The sequence below is a fragment of the Barbus barbus genome (assembly GCF_936440315.1).
Source record: "Barbus barbus genome assembly, chromosome: 22".
In the NCBI taxonomy this organism is placed as follows: Eukaryota; Metazoa; Chordata; class Actinopteri; order Cypriniformes; family Cyprinidae; genus Barbus; species Barbus barbus.
The window spans coordinates 2268754-2289959 of record NC_136750.1 but is presented as its reverse complement, the minus strand read 5'-3'; the positions used below and the strand labels follow the sequence as shown (position 1 = coordinate 2289959).

Genomic DNA, 21206 nt, shown 5'->3' with positions numbered 1-21206 from the left:
GATCCACATCACGACATAACCCAGCCAGGAATGCACAACAGCTGTCCCTCCTAACCTCCTCCTCCCGATCTGCAACCACACTTGACTCAAACAGGGAAGGACTTGCGGTGATGCATTATGTGGAGCATCTAAATGGAGAAGAACAATGCAGTGCTCTTGTGTGATTCGATTAGAGCGAGATGCTGCAGTCTCCATTTACAGTGTTTAATTGCACATTAGAGAGGCCATTCTACCAGCTGGACGTCAGCGGCTTCATTCAATGCAGAAAAGGACCATTTTCACATTAGATGATACAAGGCCAGAACTGGCAAGAAAGACTCCGGAAGACCCTGGTAAAGTGCAAATGTTCCTTATTTTTTTCTACGCAATATAAAAGACAAATTGCAGTGAGGTTTTTGCATTAGTGATAAATGCAAAGTGCTTTCTGAACAAGAAAAATAGCAGCCTGGCGATTTGAAATGGTTGCATATTTAGATCAAATTAAAAGCCAAATGACAGCTCAATCTGTGCATTCAGTGTTCAGAGCATGCTATGAAATCAAATCAGGAAAAACATGCACTGAGTTTATCTTTCTGCTAGTTTATTGAATTAATAATTTAATAATCTGTTAGTGTCTGCAGTGTTCACTTGATTATGTTGCATGCTCACTTGGCAAAAACCACATATCTGCAAGGACACCTGAAGCGAAAGGATAGGGAGCCATTTTCATAGAAAAGCTTCACGTCAACTGATCTAATCTGCATGCTGTTACTACCAAAACAGATGGAAGATGCATTCTGTGAACGCAAACGTTAATATTATCATTGGCCAACCACAGTCATCAAACAGTATATAACAAACTTAATCAAACATGCCTTCTCTCATATTCCACTGGAAATCCGATTCATTTTAGTGAATCAGTCCGTTCTCATGGTTCATGTATATAAATGATTCACTGATCAAATATAAAAATTAATTTGATCAAATAAACGATTCACCGATTCATTTTAAACTCTGCGTCTACTATCAAGTTGTAATGTTCATCACAATATTTTTACTTAAAGCTTTTATGTGTAATGCATTATCAAGGGTTATTAAAGGGTATAATGCTTTATAATTATTCATAATGTGCGTTGTAATACATTATATATTGTCGTAAATAATTATAACCAAATTTAAAATGCATAGTTTAACAATGAATTGATAAGTAATGTATTAACTCTGGTTACAATTATTCATTAGATTGTACAATGCATTACAAGGCATAATTAATGCATTAAAATTACTTATAATGCATTATACATAAAGGCTTTAAGTATTAATTTCAAGAGTTACACTCTCATAATGTTCCCTTAAATACCTGAAATGTAGAAACTTTTTCGGCAACCTTTTTTTAAGTGTAGCTTGACCGACTACTTTAAATGGTGGTTAAACTTCAAATCAGCCGCGAACAGTTGATCACACTGACATTCCAACATTATGTTCTTCTGTGAAGCAAACGAATCATTAGCTCAGCATGTGAAGTTCAATGAATGAAATGAGCATTGTATTAATTTCCATAGAGAGTAACTATAAATCGCTAATAGCCGTAGATATGAATCCTTGATAATTCTGTCCACTGAACCGCATTAGGCACAAAAGATCTTGGGTCTGAGCCATACAGTCCCACACGGAAAACCTTCATAACAGTGCAGGTGTGCATTGGGCGGTGTGGATGAGTGCATGTCGGCCCGTCTCAGCTCTCTGCATTAGTCAGGGGGCTGTGAAATTGTGATTATGGTCATGAGGCCCTGGTGGTCTCATGGAGTCGGGTGTGGTGGGGAGGGGTCGGATGATTCACTTATCTGTAGTGTGAGAGCATCCAAGACAACATGAATGGAGTCCCCGAAGGGATGACATCACTGCTGGCATGACCACAGGTCTCCGCCCATCCAGCCCATTCAGTGTTTTCCATAGCATGTTCAGTGATTTAATGAGATGCACACATCTAGCCAAGGCCGATCTACAGCATTACAGATCACACATTGATGATAGTGTTAATGGTCCGTTCTAAGATTAGACACACTTCAAAGAACTGTGTGTCTGCATTTATGTGTGTGAGGGGTCTGTCTTAAGTGCGTGAGAGACTGCGAGTGGGTGTGTAATAAAAGCCAAATAGCTCATTTGAGGCCCTCAATAGTCTGGATGGTATTTGAGCTTCTGAATACTTTTTTGTGCTTGGTGTATTTGTGTCTGTATGTCAAATTAGCATATATCTTACCCCACATGCGTTTCCCTTTTCGCTTTCTTTCTGTTTCAATTCGGAGTTGCATATGCCATCAAAATCCAGTCTGAAAATAAAGTAATTTGAGGATGTGGAGCTCAGTACAAAGGACAACAAAAAAATCCTCAAACCAGCAAAATGTTGTGGGTCTCAGCAGGGTAGCAGGGTGTCAGGGTAGCCCATAAAACACCTTCAGTTCTTTATCTCTTGACCTATATTTCTCAGAGCGTGTGATAAACCTAGCCCGCATGAAGGAGGGCCATTCACGCAGCAGGTCCGCGCTGAACAAGGCACGGTCAAGGGTGGGGGATCCAGTGAGAGAAGTGCTTGTTCTGCCCACTGTTTAGATTTCCATCTGAAAGCATGCAGACCGGGCCGGGTCGAGACAGGAATAGCAGCGGCCCACGATTAAGCTCCCAAAGGCAGCACAGAGTCCGTCCACCCTGCCCGGGTCACGCATCGGGGGCTTTCCTGCCCTGGAACACTGTGGCTATTCTTAGAGACCCAGCCAGTGGGTGATCCGGGTTCACTAGATGGTCTCACACACATCGCCATCAGTGTGTCACACTAAGCATTCAAATCACAATTACTGGCAGGAGCGACTTTAAAATTGGGCATTCAAGTTCTTGCTCATAAGGTTGCTCAGTTAATTGCACAATCTGGTAGGGTTGAAATGGCACCACTATTGTACCTAGATCTGAAGCGTTTGTATTACCACAATCTAGGTCTGATGAATTGCTTTTTTGTCTGCACTCATGCCTGCAATTGTCATGGTATGCATTACAGAGATACGTATAGTAATGCTACTATGCATACTGCAAAGTAAAGCGGAGGCGGTTTGCAGCATGCAAATTGTGAGAGTGTAACTGCATTGCAGGAGTGAACACCTCTAAAAGACCGCGAGTGCACTTGGATCAGTGAATCATACTGTTTAGATTTCTGAACAAACAAATGCTGATCTTGACAAACAGTTTACTCTTTCAGTGGCATTCTTCCTAGAAACCTCCAATAACCTCTTCTTAGTGCACCTGAAATTGCAGCACTTCAAGAGGGGGAACAAAATACATGTTTCCAGCACTAGATATAAATACGTCCAAAAGCATTTCTAATCAAAGCGAAATCATACATGAGTAGTCAGTCATGCCTGAGCTAAGTTTATGAGCAAGCAGCTTTCAGTATCAGGGAAATGAAGGAAGGAAAGCTCTGCATGCAATTAGCAAGCTAATGGCTAATGGTTTCTGCTATTGTGGAACCAGCCGATGGCCAACAGATGCATTCTCGGTAAATGAATTCCCCACAGACCGCATTGTTTTTATGTATCGTGCCACACATTCCTGCCTTGTTTTACAATCGCTTATGTGGACGCGATTTTTGTGTGAGTTTGTCCTGTATTTGTGACCTAAAAACCAGTGTGCCTTTGAGTTCAGCTCTAAATGGACCAATTACACAATTAACTGTACGCAGAGAAAAGTACCACAGCTGTAGCAATGAAAAGAGTTCACGAGCCCAAAATAGATGAATGGATGGCTGGAAAAGAAGATGCAATTGTTCTGAAATACACATCGATCCTCAGAGCACAACGGTGTGCTAACACATCATCAAAGTGACTAAAGTGATGGATCATTTCAGTAAAATCCTCTATGATGACAAATGTCAACATCAAATGTGTCAGAAAGCAGAAGCAGAGAGGCATGCCAAATTAAGTTTCTGCAGTTCTCAACTGTGTAAGGAATAGTTTAAAATGCTTTAAACATGTTCTATTTGAACACTCTCACAAGCTAAAAAAAAAAAGTCAGACTAACCATGGTTTTATGAGAAAGGGGCGAGTTTTCAAATCCCACCATGCTCAACTGGTGTAAGTGAACAATGTCAAAGACTAGCCCTCATTACGACCCCCTCTTGGATCCGATCCAGACACCTACACAGAACGCCTTTAACTGCTCTCGTCCCTAAATCGCCCGAGCAGAGCCTCTCTGTCAGAAATATGTAGATAGCGGGGAGAAGGTTGAATGAGAAAGAGTCCCAGCTGTGGCGGCTCTTGTGACTGCCAAGGATCATGTGCCTTCTTTTCAGCTGTACATCAAGTAGCACTCACAAACCAAGAGAGACGGTAAAGCTAGCTACAGCCAAACACCTGGACCTCAGAGAAAGCTTAAGATATCACATGTAACCAGACTGGTAGCCAGGAGCGTTCCGCCAATGTGTCTCTAAGGTAGGAACTGTGTTCAAAGAGGTGAGACAAAAGTAGGATAATTACAAAACCAGCTCTTTGTGAAAGTGCATACACCGATGGGAGAGTGGAATCTGGGAACAGGTCTTCCTCTACCTCCGTGAGTTGTGAGACACGTAGCCAGAACTAGTTGGGATGCCGCTCTGATCTCAAAAGCAGATCCAACGCCACCCTCCGCGACTCTCTGTTATACTCAGTAGACATCTGCAAAACAGCCACAGTGAAAAACAAGAGTGGCATGGAAAGACAGGCACCGGTCCGGCTGGCTTACTCACCTCAAGGGCCTCCCACCACCCAGGAGGCGGTCTAGAGCCCACCAGAGAACTTCGGAGGGACTGGGTAGGGCTAATGTCTTATAGGAGGAGGGGTGGGTGCTGGAGTCAGCACGGCAGGGGCTGTGACTCAGTAATTAGCCTGTAGCACGCGGCGGGGATGAGAAGACAGCACTAGGCAGACGCCACATCAGGGGCCAGGGAGACGAGGCGAGAACCCATGTGGCACGCAGACGGTAGAGAGACAAACGCAGGGGGAAAAAAAGAGAGACATGGAACACAGGGGAGAAAATGGGTGCTGTAAAATGCTGGGAAAAAATACACTGTGGTTGTTATTTCTTTCATGCTCTGGGACATGCTGTGTCTTTTGCTTTTGTTTTGGTCTTTTGAAGTTCAGAGAAGCAGGGCCAGAGATAACTATTGGGAAGACTTCAAACTGCAACACAGTGAAGTGGGTCAGAACGGCTTTCACAAGTATGTTACGGCGAAAACGGTGCTGACGTATGGTTCAGTCATTCTGACGCATGTAACGATTCGGAAAACGTTTGTTTGTGCCATTAGCTTGTGCCAATAACTTGAAGGAATAAAGGCTAGGACCTCCCTTCACCCTTTGATGACTACACATTAAAGGGAACAATAAAAACCTGTGTTCACCAGAAAGAATTTCTGACAGGGGAGTCATGTAGCCAGTGGACATTCTGTGAAGGGGGAGTCATTCACAACAGTAGGCAAGACACTGTGATCTAACGGTGTTTCATCGTAGCCTCAAGGCCTGAGCCTGGTGAAGTGTCAAATATGAATCAACTCACTTCTAAACCCTACACCTCACATTAGTAAATTCTTTTTGAAGTGACTCGTACACTGTTCAGCAAACTATAAAACCTCAGAGACCCACATCAGACTATCCTTGATTGCCAGGGTCCGTATTTGCACAGCTGTCAGGTAAGCAAGGCATGCTTAGGCCTGGTGAAAGTGTCTGACATTACAGAAACCTATCTGTTATGTAACTCGGGAATCCAGGCCATTTTAAGATAGACCCTTGAAGAAGACTGCCTGCTTGAATTATCATCTCTTCACACTTGTCTACTTCTGCACTAGTGCTCAGTGTGTGGTATCTAAAGCAAGGGTGTACGAGCGGGCCAAAAAAAGGGGATCAGGATGAGAGAGAGTGTCTGCAGTGTCTTAATCAGATAAACATGGGAGATGGGCAGCCCACCCAATCCTCAGACATTCCTGTCACTCACTGAACCCTGAGATGGACACAGAGTGAGAAAGAAGGAGAAAGGGAAGACCAGATACCCTCATCAAGGGTTGTTTCTCTAGGCCGAAATGAGTGGGAGGTGACCCCTGGCTGTCTCTCATGTTGTTGCTGACTCATTTCACTGTGCTAAGTAGTCTTTGGGCAAAGATGAAAGGAGTGACCCCGTTGTCAAGCATTTTGACTACGCCCCTTTCAAAGCAACGCTCTCAGAAGATGCTGAAGACTTCTGGCACAGCAAAACTGGCTGGGTAGGAGCAGCATTAGCCATTTTGGTAGCAGATGTTACATGGGTTTATCTTTGACCATAAGGCCGTTCTAACATCTGTGCTGCACCACAACAAGGTTCAAACTTGTGAATGACTTGTGGGCTCCTTAGCAGGTCGTGCGGTCAGTCTTTTCCACGTAAACACTTTTGCTTCCAGACTATCTGTGTGTTCTTGGAGATTGTTTTGTGCTAACTCCATACGCTATCTTATTTTAGCAATTTCATTAATGAATGTAAGTGTGTTTATCGAGGCTGTCCTGTTCTTGTGTAGGTTCCATTGTCTCTTCACTACATGTCTCCGGGGTAAATCAGATAATCTTGACTGAACTCTAAACAACTTTTGTGTGACTCTTGATTGAATTCAACCATTCATCACTTTTGTATAAACAGAGTCAAAAAGCAAATGGGTGGTGGGAAAAGGCGGGCTTGTTTTTTCTCCGCATTAACGACGTGTGCATGCTAGAAACTATCATTTGTGCCAGTCTGCCAGAGCTTTACACTCCTACAAGCACTTTGTGCTGAACATGGGACCAGTAAGGTGCTCATATCCATTCTTCCAAAAGACTAAAGTAGCAGACCAGCAGTAAACATGTCTTACGTGGATTGTACAGTCTTTGCCAATGCACTCCATTCACCCTGGCCTGAACATTCACGGTTGACTGAACTCAAGGGAGCTCGTCTTGAGAAATTGTTTTGCAAGATAGGACGATATTTTGGCAACCCCCGCTGCAAGTATCAGCACTTTTTTTTAACAGCGCACAACTGTTTTTCCATGCGAAGAGAAAGCTTGTGCATGTGTGTTGGAGAGTGTCTACGCGTGGTCATGTGCCAGTGTATTTGTAAATGTAAACTTTGAAACTGTGTGTGAAAAGAGAGCAGGCCCTTGTGCATGCGAGAATATGCAAGCGTGGTAATGATTCATATCACATCTTGCACATCAAGCTGGAGTCATTATGTTTTAGCTTTCGTTCTGACATGCTTGTAAAGGTGAATGCCTTTTTCCATGATGTATTAACAGCTGGTGGTGTGTGTGTGTGTTTGAGAGGTTGGGAGTCAGAATTCTGCGTGTAGAACCACCAGCTGTGGTCGAAGCCAGTCAGCATTTTATCATAGGGAAACTAGCAGCCACTGAACTCACCCTGCCCTTGCGGGCCAAAAAAGAGGGTCATATTCTTAAAGAGCCTACCGGGCCGAGACATGTGCTAACATCCCACTTGCATGCTCGTCGCTTTATTCCAGTCATCAGGAATACAGAGGGGGAGTGTGAGACTGCTGACTGCTTAACCAGCATGGCATCTTTCCTCCCTCTCTCCCTCCCTCCCTTCGCCCTGGTCAGGCATGCAGCCCCTCCTGAGCCGGGTCAGCAGTGGGGGTTAATGGATGTGGTATGAATGGACAGTGAAGCAGCATCATGATAAACTTCATTCAGTTGACACTGACCACTCTTTAGCCAAAAGGGAAATTCCCTGCCATGACATGCATGCGCGAGATTGCACAAGCACACACATCAAAACAAAAAGAAAGAAAGAAACATTAATCATGCAGTAACAAGGAGGCCCATAATATCTGCATAAAAGGAAAGAAAGCCCAGGGCTCAGCCAATGACCAAATAATGAACTTACACTAAATGCATGAGAACATTAGATGACGCAATGTTCTGAAAGTCAGCTTGACATGAAAATAATCACTCTTGTAGTTAAAATTCAAGCCTGCTGGTCATGCATGAAATGAAACACGACTATATAAAGTGGTGAACTGTGTCATGTCATGAGAGGCCATGTGTGGCAGTCAACATCAGTCTGGTGTCAAACTCTTCATGTACAGTATTTGCTAAAATGATTACATTGCACTCATTCTTGCACCGTAGAGTCCAGTTTTGGACATAATATCAGTATAGCTGTTCAAATGATTGAAAAGACAACAATATGCTCTGAATATATTAATGCAACATCACAGTATTTAACCCATTTAATCCTGCCGGTAACATTTGTGGCATAAATTTACAGAGTTGTAAACTATAAATGAAAGTGAGGACTGACTACATTTCATAAGAACATTTGTACAAGACTGGTAAAAGTAGTCACATGACCAGAGCAGTTTAATTCCAATCTGAAAGCTCCATAAAAGAAAGCATGTAAAACATGTCATAATACACATGTTTAACAAATATGATTCCTATAAAGTATTATTGCTATCTCGTGATTAGAATACATGCAAACATGTTTGTGGTCATATCTGTGGCCAGTGGGACAAAAGAAAGGTTATCAATGTCAATATGTGTCTGGCTGATTAACATAATAAAAACTGGATAACAAGAAAAAAAAGGGGGTAATAAAGTAAAATATATGTATTCTTGTATTAATTTATACCATTTTCTCACAACTGCATGATAATACAGCATTATATTAGTCTACTGTATGCAACTTTCTGCTGGGTCTTATAGAACAGCTAAACAGTTTTCCCTCACTGGTTACAACTGTGACCACATATAAAACATATTCACTAACTTGGCTGAAATTAGGCTAGGAGTAAACTAAAAACCAATGGGTTAGAATTCAAATATTACATAAGACTTGTATAGCATTGAATCAAGGGCTGGCACATCTGGAGCGCCGCATGCAGGCTGTACCTGTCTATCACTCACTGATCAAAAACATTTGTTTCGGAACATTTCTGTCTGACATCAAATCATGACTGTATGCTACATTATCTCGATTGCAATTCATTCCACATAGACATTACCTCAGTATGCGCAAAAGTTACTCATAACTGACTGGACAAGTGACGAATACGCGTTTTGCAATAATCAAAAATCAAAGCAATAAGGATGAGAAAACGAGTAGAGCACTTACCGTCTACTTTTTCAGATTTTATTATAGTTAACGGCTTAATATCGACAGCTGCCGTCATTGTCACGCATTCAATGTACAAAGTCTGATTGTATGTTTTTAGTCCCAAACGTGTCCTCCAAAGTCCGTCTGTGTGCCTGGAGTTTCTTCGAAATGACAGAGGTTTTCCCTTAACAAGATCCGATCTCTGAAGTACTGAAGCGTCTCTTTTCCTCCCTCTCTCTTTCTCCGATCTATCTCAATCACTCTTTCATTCCCTCCCTCTGTTAGTTACCCCGGTCCAGGGCGGTTTTGTGTGCGGCACGGAAGAGGCTGATCCGCGTAAAGGGGCGGTGATTCAATTCAATTACACTCCGCTCTGCTGTCTCTCCCTGGACGCGACGCACGCGCCGCCAATCTGCACTTCATTTCAAAACGTTTCAAAACCAGCTGTGAGCTCAATGCTAACGGTTCAGCTACAATAGAATGGATGATAAACTATGTGTGTGTGTGTGTGTGTGTGTGTGTGTGTATATTCCCCATTTTTAGCGAAAAAGTATAGGTATATAAATTAACTATTATTAATATATATATATATATATATATATGTATATATGTGTGTGTGTGTGTGTATGTATGTTTATGTGGTTTATGAGGACACAAATTTGTATAATGACATGGGTATGACAGAGGTATTACAATATGAAGGTGGTTTATGAGGACACTGCCTATGTCCCCGTAATTCAAAAGGCTTAAAAAACATACTAAATTGTGGGTTTTTTTTTTAATCTAAAAATGCACAAAGTCTCCTGTGAGGGCTAAGTTTAGGTGTAGGGTTGGTGTAGGGCAATAGCACACACAGTTTGTTCAGTATAAAAACCATTACGCCTATGGAGAGTCCCAAACAAAAACCAACATCAGTGTGTGTGTGTGTGTGTGTGTGTATTCCCCATTTTTAGCAAAAAAAAATGGTATAGACTATTATTAACTCTTATATAAATTTATATATGTGTGTGTGTGTGTGTGTGAGTGTGTGCGTGTGTGTGTATGTATGTATGTACACACACACACACACACACACATATATATATATATATATATATATATATATTTATAGAGAGGGGCAGTTGTGGCCAAATGGATAGAGAGTCGGGCTTGTAACCCAAAGGTCCTTGGTTTGGGTCTCAGGTCCGGCAGGAATTGTAGGTGGGGGGAGTGAATGTCCAGTGCTCTCAATACCATGACTGAGGTGCCCTTAAGCAACCAAACCCAGGCACCAAACCCCCAACTGCTCCCCGGGTGCTGGAACATAAATGGCTGCCCACTGCTCCGGGTGTGTGTTCACAGTGTGTGCGCACTTGGATGGGTTAAATGCAGAGCACAAATTCAGAGTATGGGTCACCATACTTGGCCACATGTCACGTCACTTTCACTTTCATATATATATATATATATATATATATATATATATATATATATATATATATACACACACACACACACAACACAGATAGCTTTTATATGGATGTAAAGATTTCCTCTATCGGTAAGATTCCATTTTTGCTTAATAAAATTAATTTTGATATAAAAAGTAATTATTTATTTATTCATTTATATTTTTCTTTATATTTATTGTTTTATAAAACAAGGCTTCCTCTATCGGAACTCAATGTGTTTTGCTTGTTAAAATAATGTTTTAATGAAAAAAGGTGATTATTATTATTATTATTATTTGCAAACTTTGTGATACTAGCTACAATAAAACCAGTAGCTGATAATAGAAACTGAAGGTGCATCACATCATGGTAATTTGGAACAGACACCCAAGTAGACTGTTTATTGGTTGTCAGAATCTAGAAAATTATTAATTCCTCTGGCCCTTCAGTCTCAATCTACCCTTTTCCTTGCACTGCATCTTTAAGAGCCAGATGAAAATTTACCAGTCATTCCAATCAGCACACACCTCCTTGTTCTATATTGGCTGTGCACAAGACTTCATTGTGAGTCTTATGTAAATACAGTAATACCACCACTGAAAAATCAGTGTAAACACTTTTCAAATGTGGCTTTTGCATCCCTACCCCTTCTTGCACTAAAGTGAAGCTCAACCAATGAGACGGAGCGTTGCATTTTAGCGTACGGTCTCCAGGGATCACGAAGCTGTGATTACATCTGACCTGGAAACGAATTTGGTCAATTCTTGGGAACAATCGCCACTTGAATAGTTATGGGAACTTCCATTTTTCAATTTCACTTACTGTTAGGGGCTTATTCAACACAGAGAAGCTGATGTTGATAAAGAGAGCAGTTTCACAAAGAAACAGAGGTCACATCTTGTCCATTATCTGTGTGAATAGTCTTGAGCAATTTCTTTAGACTCAAAAAACAAAACAAAAAAACACAAGTAAAAATGTTGCCTAACTGCACTGATGCAATCTACTGCTGAAAGTGTCAGATCACCATAACAGCTCACAAACGCCCATGTACTCGCATGTGCTGTTCTTCAATGATTTCAAAAGCTGGACATGCTGACCTCCAAATGATGAATGCGACACACCTCACTCTCTCAAGGAAAAGCTGCCAAGGGCAAGAAAACTATTCAGTCTATTTAAAAACACAGATAAACAGTGTAATCTGCTCTGGCTCGTGTTTTAGTATCCCATTCGTCATTGTGAATGGCTGGAGCTATGCTCAGTTGAACTCTCACCAGAGCGGTGGAATCACACCAGCAACAGAAGAGGATAAAAAGACACGTCTCCCGTCTGGCTAATAGTCTGCAAATTATCTGAAAGTAACGAGTGCTCTCATAACTTCGACCCAGCCCTCATAAACACCTCAGTGTATTTCCTGCCCACCTTGACTAGATCAGTAAAAACCCAATTTAAGATTTTACAGAGGATCCTCTCGCCACACCGGCAGCGCTGGATCTGAATCCTAGCCAACTTTCAGACACCTCCAATTAAAAATAAAATTTAATAAAAAAATCCACTTTATTTGCATTAAAACAGCACTCAAACCTCAACAAGTGCATATCTGCTTGGTTTCGACTCGTGTTGTGAACAGTTCAGATTTAATTTTATAAATTGAATCACCCATTTTATGGATTTGAGCAAAGATTGACTCTTTTTGATGCTATTGCATCACGTCTCATTGATGATTTTTGAATGTTTTTGAAAGAACACTTTTAAAAACGAAGGTTCTTAATCAGCATCGATGGTTCCATAAAGAAGCTTTAACATCCATGGAACCCTTCCATTCCACAGAAGGTTCTTTAAAGTACAAAAAGGTTCTTCAGATTTTTCAAATGTTCTTCACACTAAGAAAAAAAAAAATGGTTTTCAACTTGAAAATATATATTTTAAATGTAATTTATTTCTGTGATCAAAGCTGAATTTTCAGCATCATTATCCAGTTTTCAGTGTCACATGATCCTTCAGAAATCATTCTAATATACTGATTTGCTTCCCAATTATCATCAATTATTATTGGTGCTGAAAAAAAAAAAAAAAAAGAGGATTGTATAAAAAAGTATATCTGGCTGATTTCAACTCATGTTGTGAGCAATTCAAATATTTTTTTTTTTATAAATTGTATCACACAACTTAAGTATTTGAGCAAAGACTGTCTTTCTTTTATTGTATCACTTCTGATTGGATGCCATAGCTCTGTTTTTTAATTGAATACACATAGCCTACGGGGAAGTCGTGGCCTAATGGTTAGAGAGTCGGACTCGTAATCGAAAGGTTGCGGGTTCGAGTCCCCGGCCGGCAGGGATTGTAGGTGGGGGGAGTGAATGTCCAGCGCTCTCTCCACCCTCAATACCACGACTGAGGTGCCCTTGAGCAAGGCACCGAACCCCCAACTGCTCCCCGGGTGCCGCAGCATGGCTGCCCACTGCTCCGGGTGTGTGTGTGTGTGTGTGTGTGTGTGTGTGTGTGTGTGTGTGTGTGTGTGTGTGTGTGTGTGTGTGTGTGTGTGTGTGTGCGCATTTGTTCACTACTCACTGCTGTGTGTGTGCACTTGGATGGGTTAAACGCAGAGCACCAATTTCGAGTATGGGTCACCATACTTGACAATACGTCACGACTTTACTGGTCAAAAGTTTGGAATAATTACGATTTTCAAAAGAAGTCTCTTTGCTCACCAACGTTGCATTTACTTGATTAAAAATACAGTAAAACAGTAATATTGTCCAGTATAATTACAATTCATAGTAGCTGTATTCTATGTGAATAGTATTTTAAAATGTGATTTATTCCTGTTTATCAAAGCTGGATTTCTTCAGTGTCACATGATCCTTCAGAAATCATTATAATATGCTGATTTGCCGCTCAATTATAATGAGCATTTAAAAACAAATTCCACTAGGCTATATATGCATTGAAAAAGCTCAAACGTCAACGAATGTATATCTGGTTGTTTCGACTCATGTTGTGAACAGCTGAAATTCAATTTCATAAATCGAATCGCCCTACTTATGGATTTGAGTAAAGATTGACTCATGTCTAAAAGGAGGTGAATGGAGGCGGAGGGATGAGGGCCTGTGACTGCCTTAACTTAATTAGTTGCCATGGTAACAGATTGCCTCGACAATTTTCATGTGCTGATCAGCTCGTTTCCTAAGTGGAGCCCAACGGTTTTGACAACTGTGGGAACGGCTGCCTAGAACACTCTACGTCACGGCAGATTCGTGCGTTTCCGTAAAACTAATTCTGACCTCCCGGATTTTCCACAAAGAGCTTCGGTGATGGAAAGCTGAGGTAAGAAACGTGACCAGCCCAGGTCTCTGTGTTCAGAATAACCCTATTAGCCGGGTCAATACTAGGCTGCGAGTACGGCGGTGCACATCTGCGAGCTGCGCTGAGAGGCCGGGGAGCCAGCGTTATTGATTAGCTATGGATTTTTAAACAGGGATTCTTCTGAGTGTCCATTAAGCTGTCTGGATAGTGTTTCATCCGACAGATATGAGCGATTATGGAAATGGCTGAGCCTTTATGGGGCTTCTGTGGTCACAAGAACCCGTCAATGAGAGCTGGAAGGGGGAAGGGATCTTAATGGAAGGAGGAGATCTCGCACTTCTCTCCTTCCTGTCAGTCAGTCACTCACTCACTCATTCGCTCAACCCCCTCTCACTGCTCCGCTTTGTTTTAAGTCTTAATGAGCTCCTTGTATGTACTTTTAAAAGGACAGACCAGGCTCCCTTGCGCCCAGAGGCAGCCATTAAGACTAATGGGGTTGCTGACTAATATCAGAGCCAGAGGTTGCTGAGTGGCCCTTTTTCTCCTTTTAAGAAAGGGTGCCTACGTCCGGCCTGCAGACTGTCACGGATTTGTTGCTTTCTTGCCAGTTTCATAATCTGTTTTGACTCTGTTGTATCATGTGTGATTGGGATGGCATGGCTCTGTTTTCAAATATATTACACTTACGGTCAAACAACTGGAATAATTAAGTTTTTTTTTTTTTTTTATGTTTTTGAAAGAATGCTCACAGTCACAAATAAGCAAACAAAAAAATTAATCATACATTTAGTGAAATATTATTACAATGTTTAAAAAAAATAAAAAATCTATGTGATTACATTTTAAAATGTAATTTATTCCTGTGATCAAAGCTGCATTTTCAGCATAATTACTCCAGTCGTCAGTGTCACACGATCCTTCAGAAATCATTCTAATATACCGATATGCTGATTTTTGTGGAAACGATGATACTTTTTTCATGGAATTGTTAATAGAAAGTTCAAAAAGCATGATTTATTTGAAATATCCTTTCTGAATAAAAGTATTAATTTCTTATTTGCACCAAACTTTTGAATGGCAGTATATTAGGATTCCTACAAAATATGAAGCAGCACAACTGATAATAATCAGAAATGTTTCTTGAGCAGCAAATCAGTATATCAACATGATTTCTGGGGGATCATGTGACACTGAAGACAGGAGTAATGATGTTGAAAATTCAGCATTACATCACAGAAATAAATTAAATTTTAACATATATTCACATAGATATCAGCTATTTGAAATTGTAATAATATTTCACAATATTAGCACTGATGTTACTGCATTTTAATCAAATAAATGCAGCCTTGGTGAGCAGAAGGGACATTTAAAAATCTTAATTATCCTAACTTTGTGTATCAGATCCATGAAGGTTTTTGGTGGGAATTTGACCAACTGGCCAACAGCCAAACACCTCATTCAGCCGTTAGTGTATTTTCGTCGTGGATTAATTTTCCAATGCTGCTTCTGTCTTGTTGGCTGCTGTATTATAGGATGGAAAAATTGTTGTGTACAAACCAGCAAAGTCTGGGATAAGTACCCAAATACCAGCTAACTGTAGAGCAACAGCATTTCTCAGAAACCTCCTCAAGGTAGCCAACGAAGTATATGAAATTCTGCATGAATACGGGGGAGTCTTGGTCTTGATTCATAAAATCAAAATTCATTCATTCTCCAAATTGGATCACAAGCAACATCAGAAGTTGTTGACTCCCCCAAACAAGCAGTCTCCAGGATACAGTGAAGGAAAAACACGTTTCTCGCTCTCTGGCCCGTCACACTTACTGGAAGCATATGCTTTGCCTCAGAACTGTTCATAGTTGTATGGGAATTTACCCGGAGGAGGGCAATCAGGCTGTGTTAAGGAGTTCATTATGCTGCAGTCAGATGCTGGAGGAAGACCCCGGCGCAGACGCCGCTTCTCTGATCGCCACTGTGCTGTTGTCATGGTTTCGGTAGTTATGAGGTATCAGATCAGGCTGGGGAAGAGCTGAGCAGTGTAACATCTGTATAACAGCTACCATCAAGAATCAAGCCATGGGTGCTAACAAGATGAGTTTATGCTGGACATCAAACAGCATTTATACTGGGAATGGCCAAACATATCATATCATATATGAGTAATTCATATTGGTCACAGTCTTGTTTGTTTACTGCAAAATTCCAACAAAAACTAAAGGTTTTTGGATAATGCAACACATTAAATACTTAATAAATTAGTTATACTTATTTTTAATTAATTAATTATTTTCTTTATATATTTGGAACTTGATCGACAAGTGTGGAAATACTGACATTTTAAATATTAAAATTCTATACTATTTTGTCTAAATAAATTAAATTATGATAACATGAACTAAAATATGATCAATTAAAGTGATAAATATAAAACAAGTAAAAAACTAAATCAATCATTTAAAAAAATTGTTTTTTTTTTTAAGATGGCATTTAACATGGAAACTATGATATTGATATTACATATCCAATATCATGTAATGATAATATATATTATGTTTACAAAATATATGTATAGGTATCCTAATGAACAGCAGTAAAACGAAGCTTACACATTTCAGCAAAATAAAATTAAGTAACACTGAGGGATTATGATTGACTTTCTCACAGTGATACCGATCATGAAACAATGTAACATTCACAAATCAACACACACTGATATAAAAATGTAGCAGACAAACTTGTTTTTGTGTATTGTGTGTGTGTGTGTGTGTGTTTGGTGAATTAATGAGGACCCTGGACAGCAGATGGGGATTTACCGATGGTGTCCCTAACAGGCAGGGAGGGGGACTGCTTGAACAAAGGCTAAGCTCTTTCTTATCAATTAGCACTGCTAAAAAGCACATCTCTCTCCTCCATTAGCTCCACCACGTGTCTGCTATTCACCCCATTGTGTGGCAAATTAAATTACATCCCTGCACCTCGCCCTCTCTCCTCCTCCCCGCTCTAGGCGTCTTTTCCCCCGTCATTCTGTCTTTACACACACACACACACACACACGTGCAACAGGCCACGGCGCTGCCGCTCCTCAGTCCATTGATCTGACAGGTCAGAGGCTGCTGGCCTATTCAATCCATCATATACTGCAGGAATGCTACAATTACGGACCGTGTGCATTCAGTATCCTCTCTTTTTTAATCACCCACATGCTATTCTAAATCTGTATGACATTCTTGATGAGAACTTAGGCAGAATGTCTGAGCTGCTCTTTTCCATGCGAATAAAATGGATGGTGATTTAGCCACAAATTTAAGGTGTGCTTCACTCAAATCTTATGAATCGGTTAAAAATGCCTCACGCAAGATTCACACAAGCTTTTATGAAAAATAAGTGCACTTTAGCATACTTAGGTGCAAAAGACACATAATTGCTTGTCATTTACAATTAAAATGAAAATGCATTATAGTTTAAATGTGTATTAAATGCAGTTAGTTAAATTAAAGGGTGTTTTATGACCCACTTAATTAAGAAATATTTTTATATAATTTCATAATTACATCTTTTGTCTTTTAAATATGGTTAAAGTTAGAGCTGTATGTACTGACAAACACTTATGCTAAACGAAATTGGGCTTTAATTCCATTTCTGTTACTCATAAAAACGTGTATGGTGTTTTTTTTGTTTTTTTTTAACACAAATAAATCCCATCCACTTTCTATGCGTAAAAAAAACAGGACATTGCGCTTTACATTAACAGATAGTTCACCCAAAAATGAAAATTCTGTCATTAATTACTCATCCTCGTGTGAAAAAGGTAGTAAAGACATTGACAAATTAATAGAAGAAATCATTGAATAAAGTGTTATTTTTGTTTTCTTTGTGCACAAAAACTTGCAGCTTCATAATATTACTATATTACATGGACTATTTTAACGATGTCCTTACTACCTTTCTGGGCCATAAAACATTTCAGTGGCATTGCTGTCTATGCAGGGTCAGAGTTCTCTCAGATTTCATCAAACATCTTAATTTGTGTTCTGAAGATCAACGAAGTTCTTACAGGTTTGGAACAACATGAGGGTGAGTAATTAATAATAATAATTGTTTTACGTTTTACAGATGTAAAACATACTGTATTGGACAAAAAGTTCATGTTTGGGTGGACTATCCCTTTAATTATGCAAATTCAGAATGTTCAGCTTGTGTAATTGTTGCCTATACATTTGATTTTGTAACATTGTAACATGGATCGCCTTTGTGAAAACCGTAATGAAGAAATAAAATGATCTGGAGGGGAACTGAAGTTAGTTTCGACACTTGACCTTGCAAAGTGGAGCTGTAGTCCTAAACTTTCACTCATGCGCACTTGCAGCTAACAATGCTCTCTCTCTCTCTTGTTTTGTTTTACAGTTGGGGGAAGTGTGTGCAGGACTGATTAGCATCACTGTTTCCTCCTTTCCCATAACCCCCAGACCCCCGCCAGTCGTCTGTTTATTTTAACCCAGAAAAAATGGGCCTTGGCCCGCGAGGACGTGCCCCTCATCAGAGACAGCACTCTCCTCCAAACAGACACACACACACACACACACACACATATATATATACAAAGATACAGACTTAGCACACACACACACACACACTGGAAGGTGCTTCCACACAACGTCATACACACACTTCTCAATATCAGCTCTGCAGTTTCTCCTTAATTCAACTGTCCAGTTGTCAAATCACGTAAAATGTAAGCCAGCGGTGCCAGAGCTGCATAACACAGCTGTCAGTGTGTGTGTGTGTGTGAGAGAGAGAGAGATGTGGGAGTTTACAGTGTGATTTTAATGGATGGAGCTGTGAGAACGTGTATTTGTATGTGTGCACATTTGTGTCATTGGACTTTCTGTATGTGTAATTTGAGCAATGAAGTCTTGTAAATAAGTATGTGACATTTTTAAATATTATAATAAAATGGGTGAAACGCCATTTGTATTATAATAAAACAGGGTGACCATTCGTCCTCTTTTTCCTGGACATGTCCTGGCCAGGACTTCTAATTTGGCTAAAATGTTCAGGTTTTTGCTTTGTTTTCCTATTGACACGCTCTCTACTGTCCCCATGTATTATATGTACAATTGCATTGCTTTGACTGTTCTCTGTAGATCCCAAAAAGTTATATTTTTGGCAACTGTAAAGGCCCTTTCATGCAAAAAGTGAGATGAATAAGTCTCAGGCTGAAGGAAGTGCCTCTGCACCTCACTCCTGATTTCTCTCAACACGGGACAGGAGAGGAGGTAGTAAATAAATGGCAAAGCAAAGCAACTTGTGTTACTTATTTGAAAAAATAACTCCGATATACTATTTAAAAGTAATGTTACCTTACTAGTTACTTAAAAAAGAAAAACGTAATCTGATTACATAAGTCATGTTACTTTTAATGTTTTACCCCCAACACTGGCTATTATTCAAACTACTTCTCAGTCGTTACCTTCTGCAAGTACGTATATGACAACAATAGGAAAACAAATCCAAAGCCCAGACAATTCAGACAATTTAGAAATCCCGACCATGTAGGAAAAAGATGGTGTATGGTCACCCTATTATAAAACAAACACTGAATAAAACAGAAGAATTCAGCCCAAAGATATAGTTTGTGAAATTAAACATTTCTCATTAATTTTTTTTATTTGTTATATTTTGCATTTTTAGTTACATTTCTGCTCAGCATACTAGCGCAGCATAATCGTAATTAATTAGTAAAATTACATTTTAATTAACATATTTAATTAACATACTAATCAAGTACTTCACTTGGCTTTGGGATGTTGTAAAGAATGTTCAGTTTCTTGCACAGACTGACTATTTCTCTTCATAAGACCTCAACATGTAATTTTGTGTTGTCTGTCTGGCTTGCAGTGTCATCCGCTTCCAGCTATTTTTAGCTGTACAAAACAACGCAAACTGGTGCCTTCTTTCCATATTATTTTAATGCATCGTCTTAATTTTTAGCACGCTGGTTTGTAGTGCAAACAGTTTTACTGTTTACTGCACTTTTATATTATATTTCCCTACAGTAGCTAATGAATCGTAAGTCTCGCACCTTAAAAAACTTACTTCCACGTTGAAAAATAAGGTGGAACAACTTTCAAAGTGATGGGAGGTGTGAACTTGCATTTTATGAATCACCAAGGACCACGGTTTCAGCTAAAAATACTGTTCTAAAAATGTTCTGTATTGTTCTACTGAAGAAAAAACGTATTCTACATCTTGGATCCACTGAAGGTCAGTAAATTAACAGCAAATTTACATTTTGGGGTAAAGTATCCCTTAAAATAGCCTTTTATGTTGTACAAAAAAAAAAGTTTAAGATTTGAAGTAGACTAGATTCAAAACAATTCAACATGGTTCTTTTTTCACAAGGGCTGATGATGATATGAGTGTAGTTGGCCTACTCTGCTCAGTTTAAAGCATTTTATCATTGTTAAATCTCTAGATTTCTCTAGAAGTTTATGTAGAAAATGCCTCCTTATTGCATAATGGGAGCATGGTTTATCTTTGGAAACACACCAGGTGATAAGCAGCATTCGCATCTGAACTGTAGAGAGCTAGAGACCGCTCTATTTGTTACAAGACTGCATACTAAATAGAAAAGTATAGTCTACTAGTGCACATTAGTACAGACAAATAATTACTTCTTGATGGACTTGAGGAGCTACAGTGTGTGACACGTTGCAGAAAACTGACACAAGCATACAGGTCCCATATGTGTCGAACGCAAAAGTCGTTTACAGCGTGTCTCTGGTTTAACTGCCTGCACCTGCGCCTGCAGCCTACAGATGCAGGACTAGTACAGCTCCGCTGAAGCTGTCTGAAAACACGTGGGCGTCTGCGTGTCTATGTGCGTTATGGAGTGTCACACGGCACGTTTCACGGCACACCTGGAAGCCAAAGGCCGGCCTGCTGTTTTAATAGTCATGGAATAAATTCCACCTTCATTTGCAGCAATAATGCACTGGTTCGTTAAACATCATAAGCTTTTGCACGTGATTGGGTAGTATTAAAAAAGGACAGTGGAAAAAATGATTCTGGAAAGCCAAATCATGCAGTCAAAATAATTTTAGTCAGTCTTCTCGTTGGAAATTACATCAGGAACTGAATTTGGTCACATGTTTCCGAAAGATTTTGCTGTCGTGAAAAGGATGGAAAAACAGACATAATCCCGAACCGAAAAACAGTCTGTCAGCTCTGAGGTAACGCTTTACATCATAAAGTCATGTACCAAATTAGTAATAAGCGTGCATGACTACTGCGGGCAGTTCCCATTCGTTCTTTATGGGAGCTAAACAGAAAATTATTTGAGGGATTGTGGGATTGAGAGCGGAGC

At 40.0% G+C, this 21206-nt stretch overlaps 1 protein-coding gene across 7 annotated transcripts in view; it reads right to left on the bottom strand.

Annotated features, from left to right (window-relative positions):
- Window positions 1-21206, bottom strand: part of LOC306888427 (protein c-ets-1-B) — a 49160-nt gene that overhangs the window by 16643 nt on the left and 11311 nt on the right. The window contains exons 1-2 of one of the 7 annotated variants that reach the window (XM_079446716.1): window positions 4748-4850; window positions 4569-4676 (exon numbers count right to left, since the gene is read on the bottom strand). The exons of 1 other annotated variant lie outside the window; for it this stretch is intronic. Coding sequence is in view for 4 of the 6 variants with exons in the window: in XM_079446714.1 (XP_079302840.1) it covers window positions 9123-9180 (58 nt within the window). In the remaining 2 variants the exon portion in view is untranslated. Of the gene's footprint in view, window positions 1-4568; window positions 4677-4747; window positions 4919-9122; window positions 9417-21206 lie in introns of those variants that run through there. 5 more of the 7 variants (XM_079446714.1, XM_079446718.1, XM_079446719.1 and 2 more) reach the window with 5 other exon arrangements.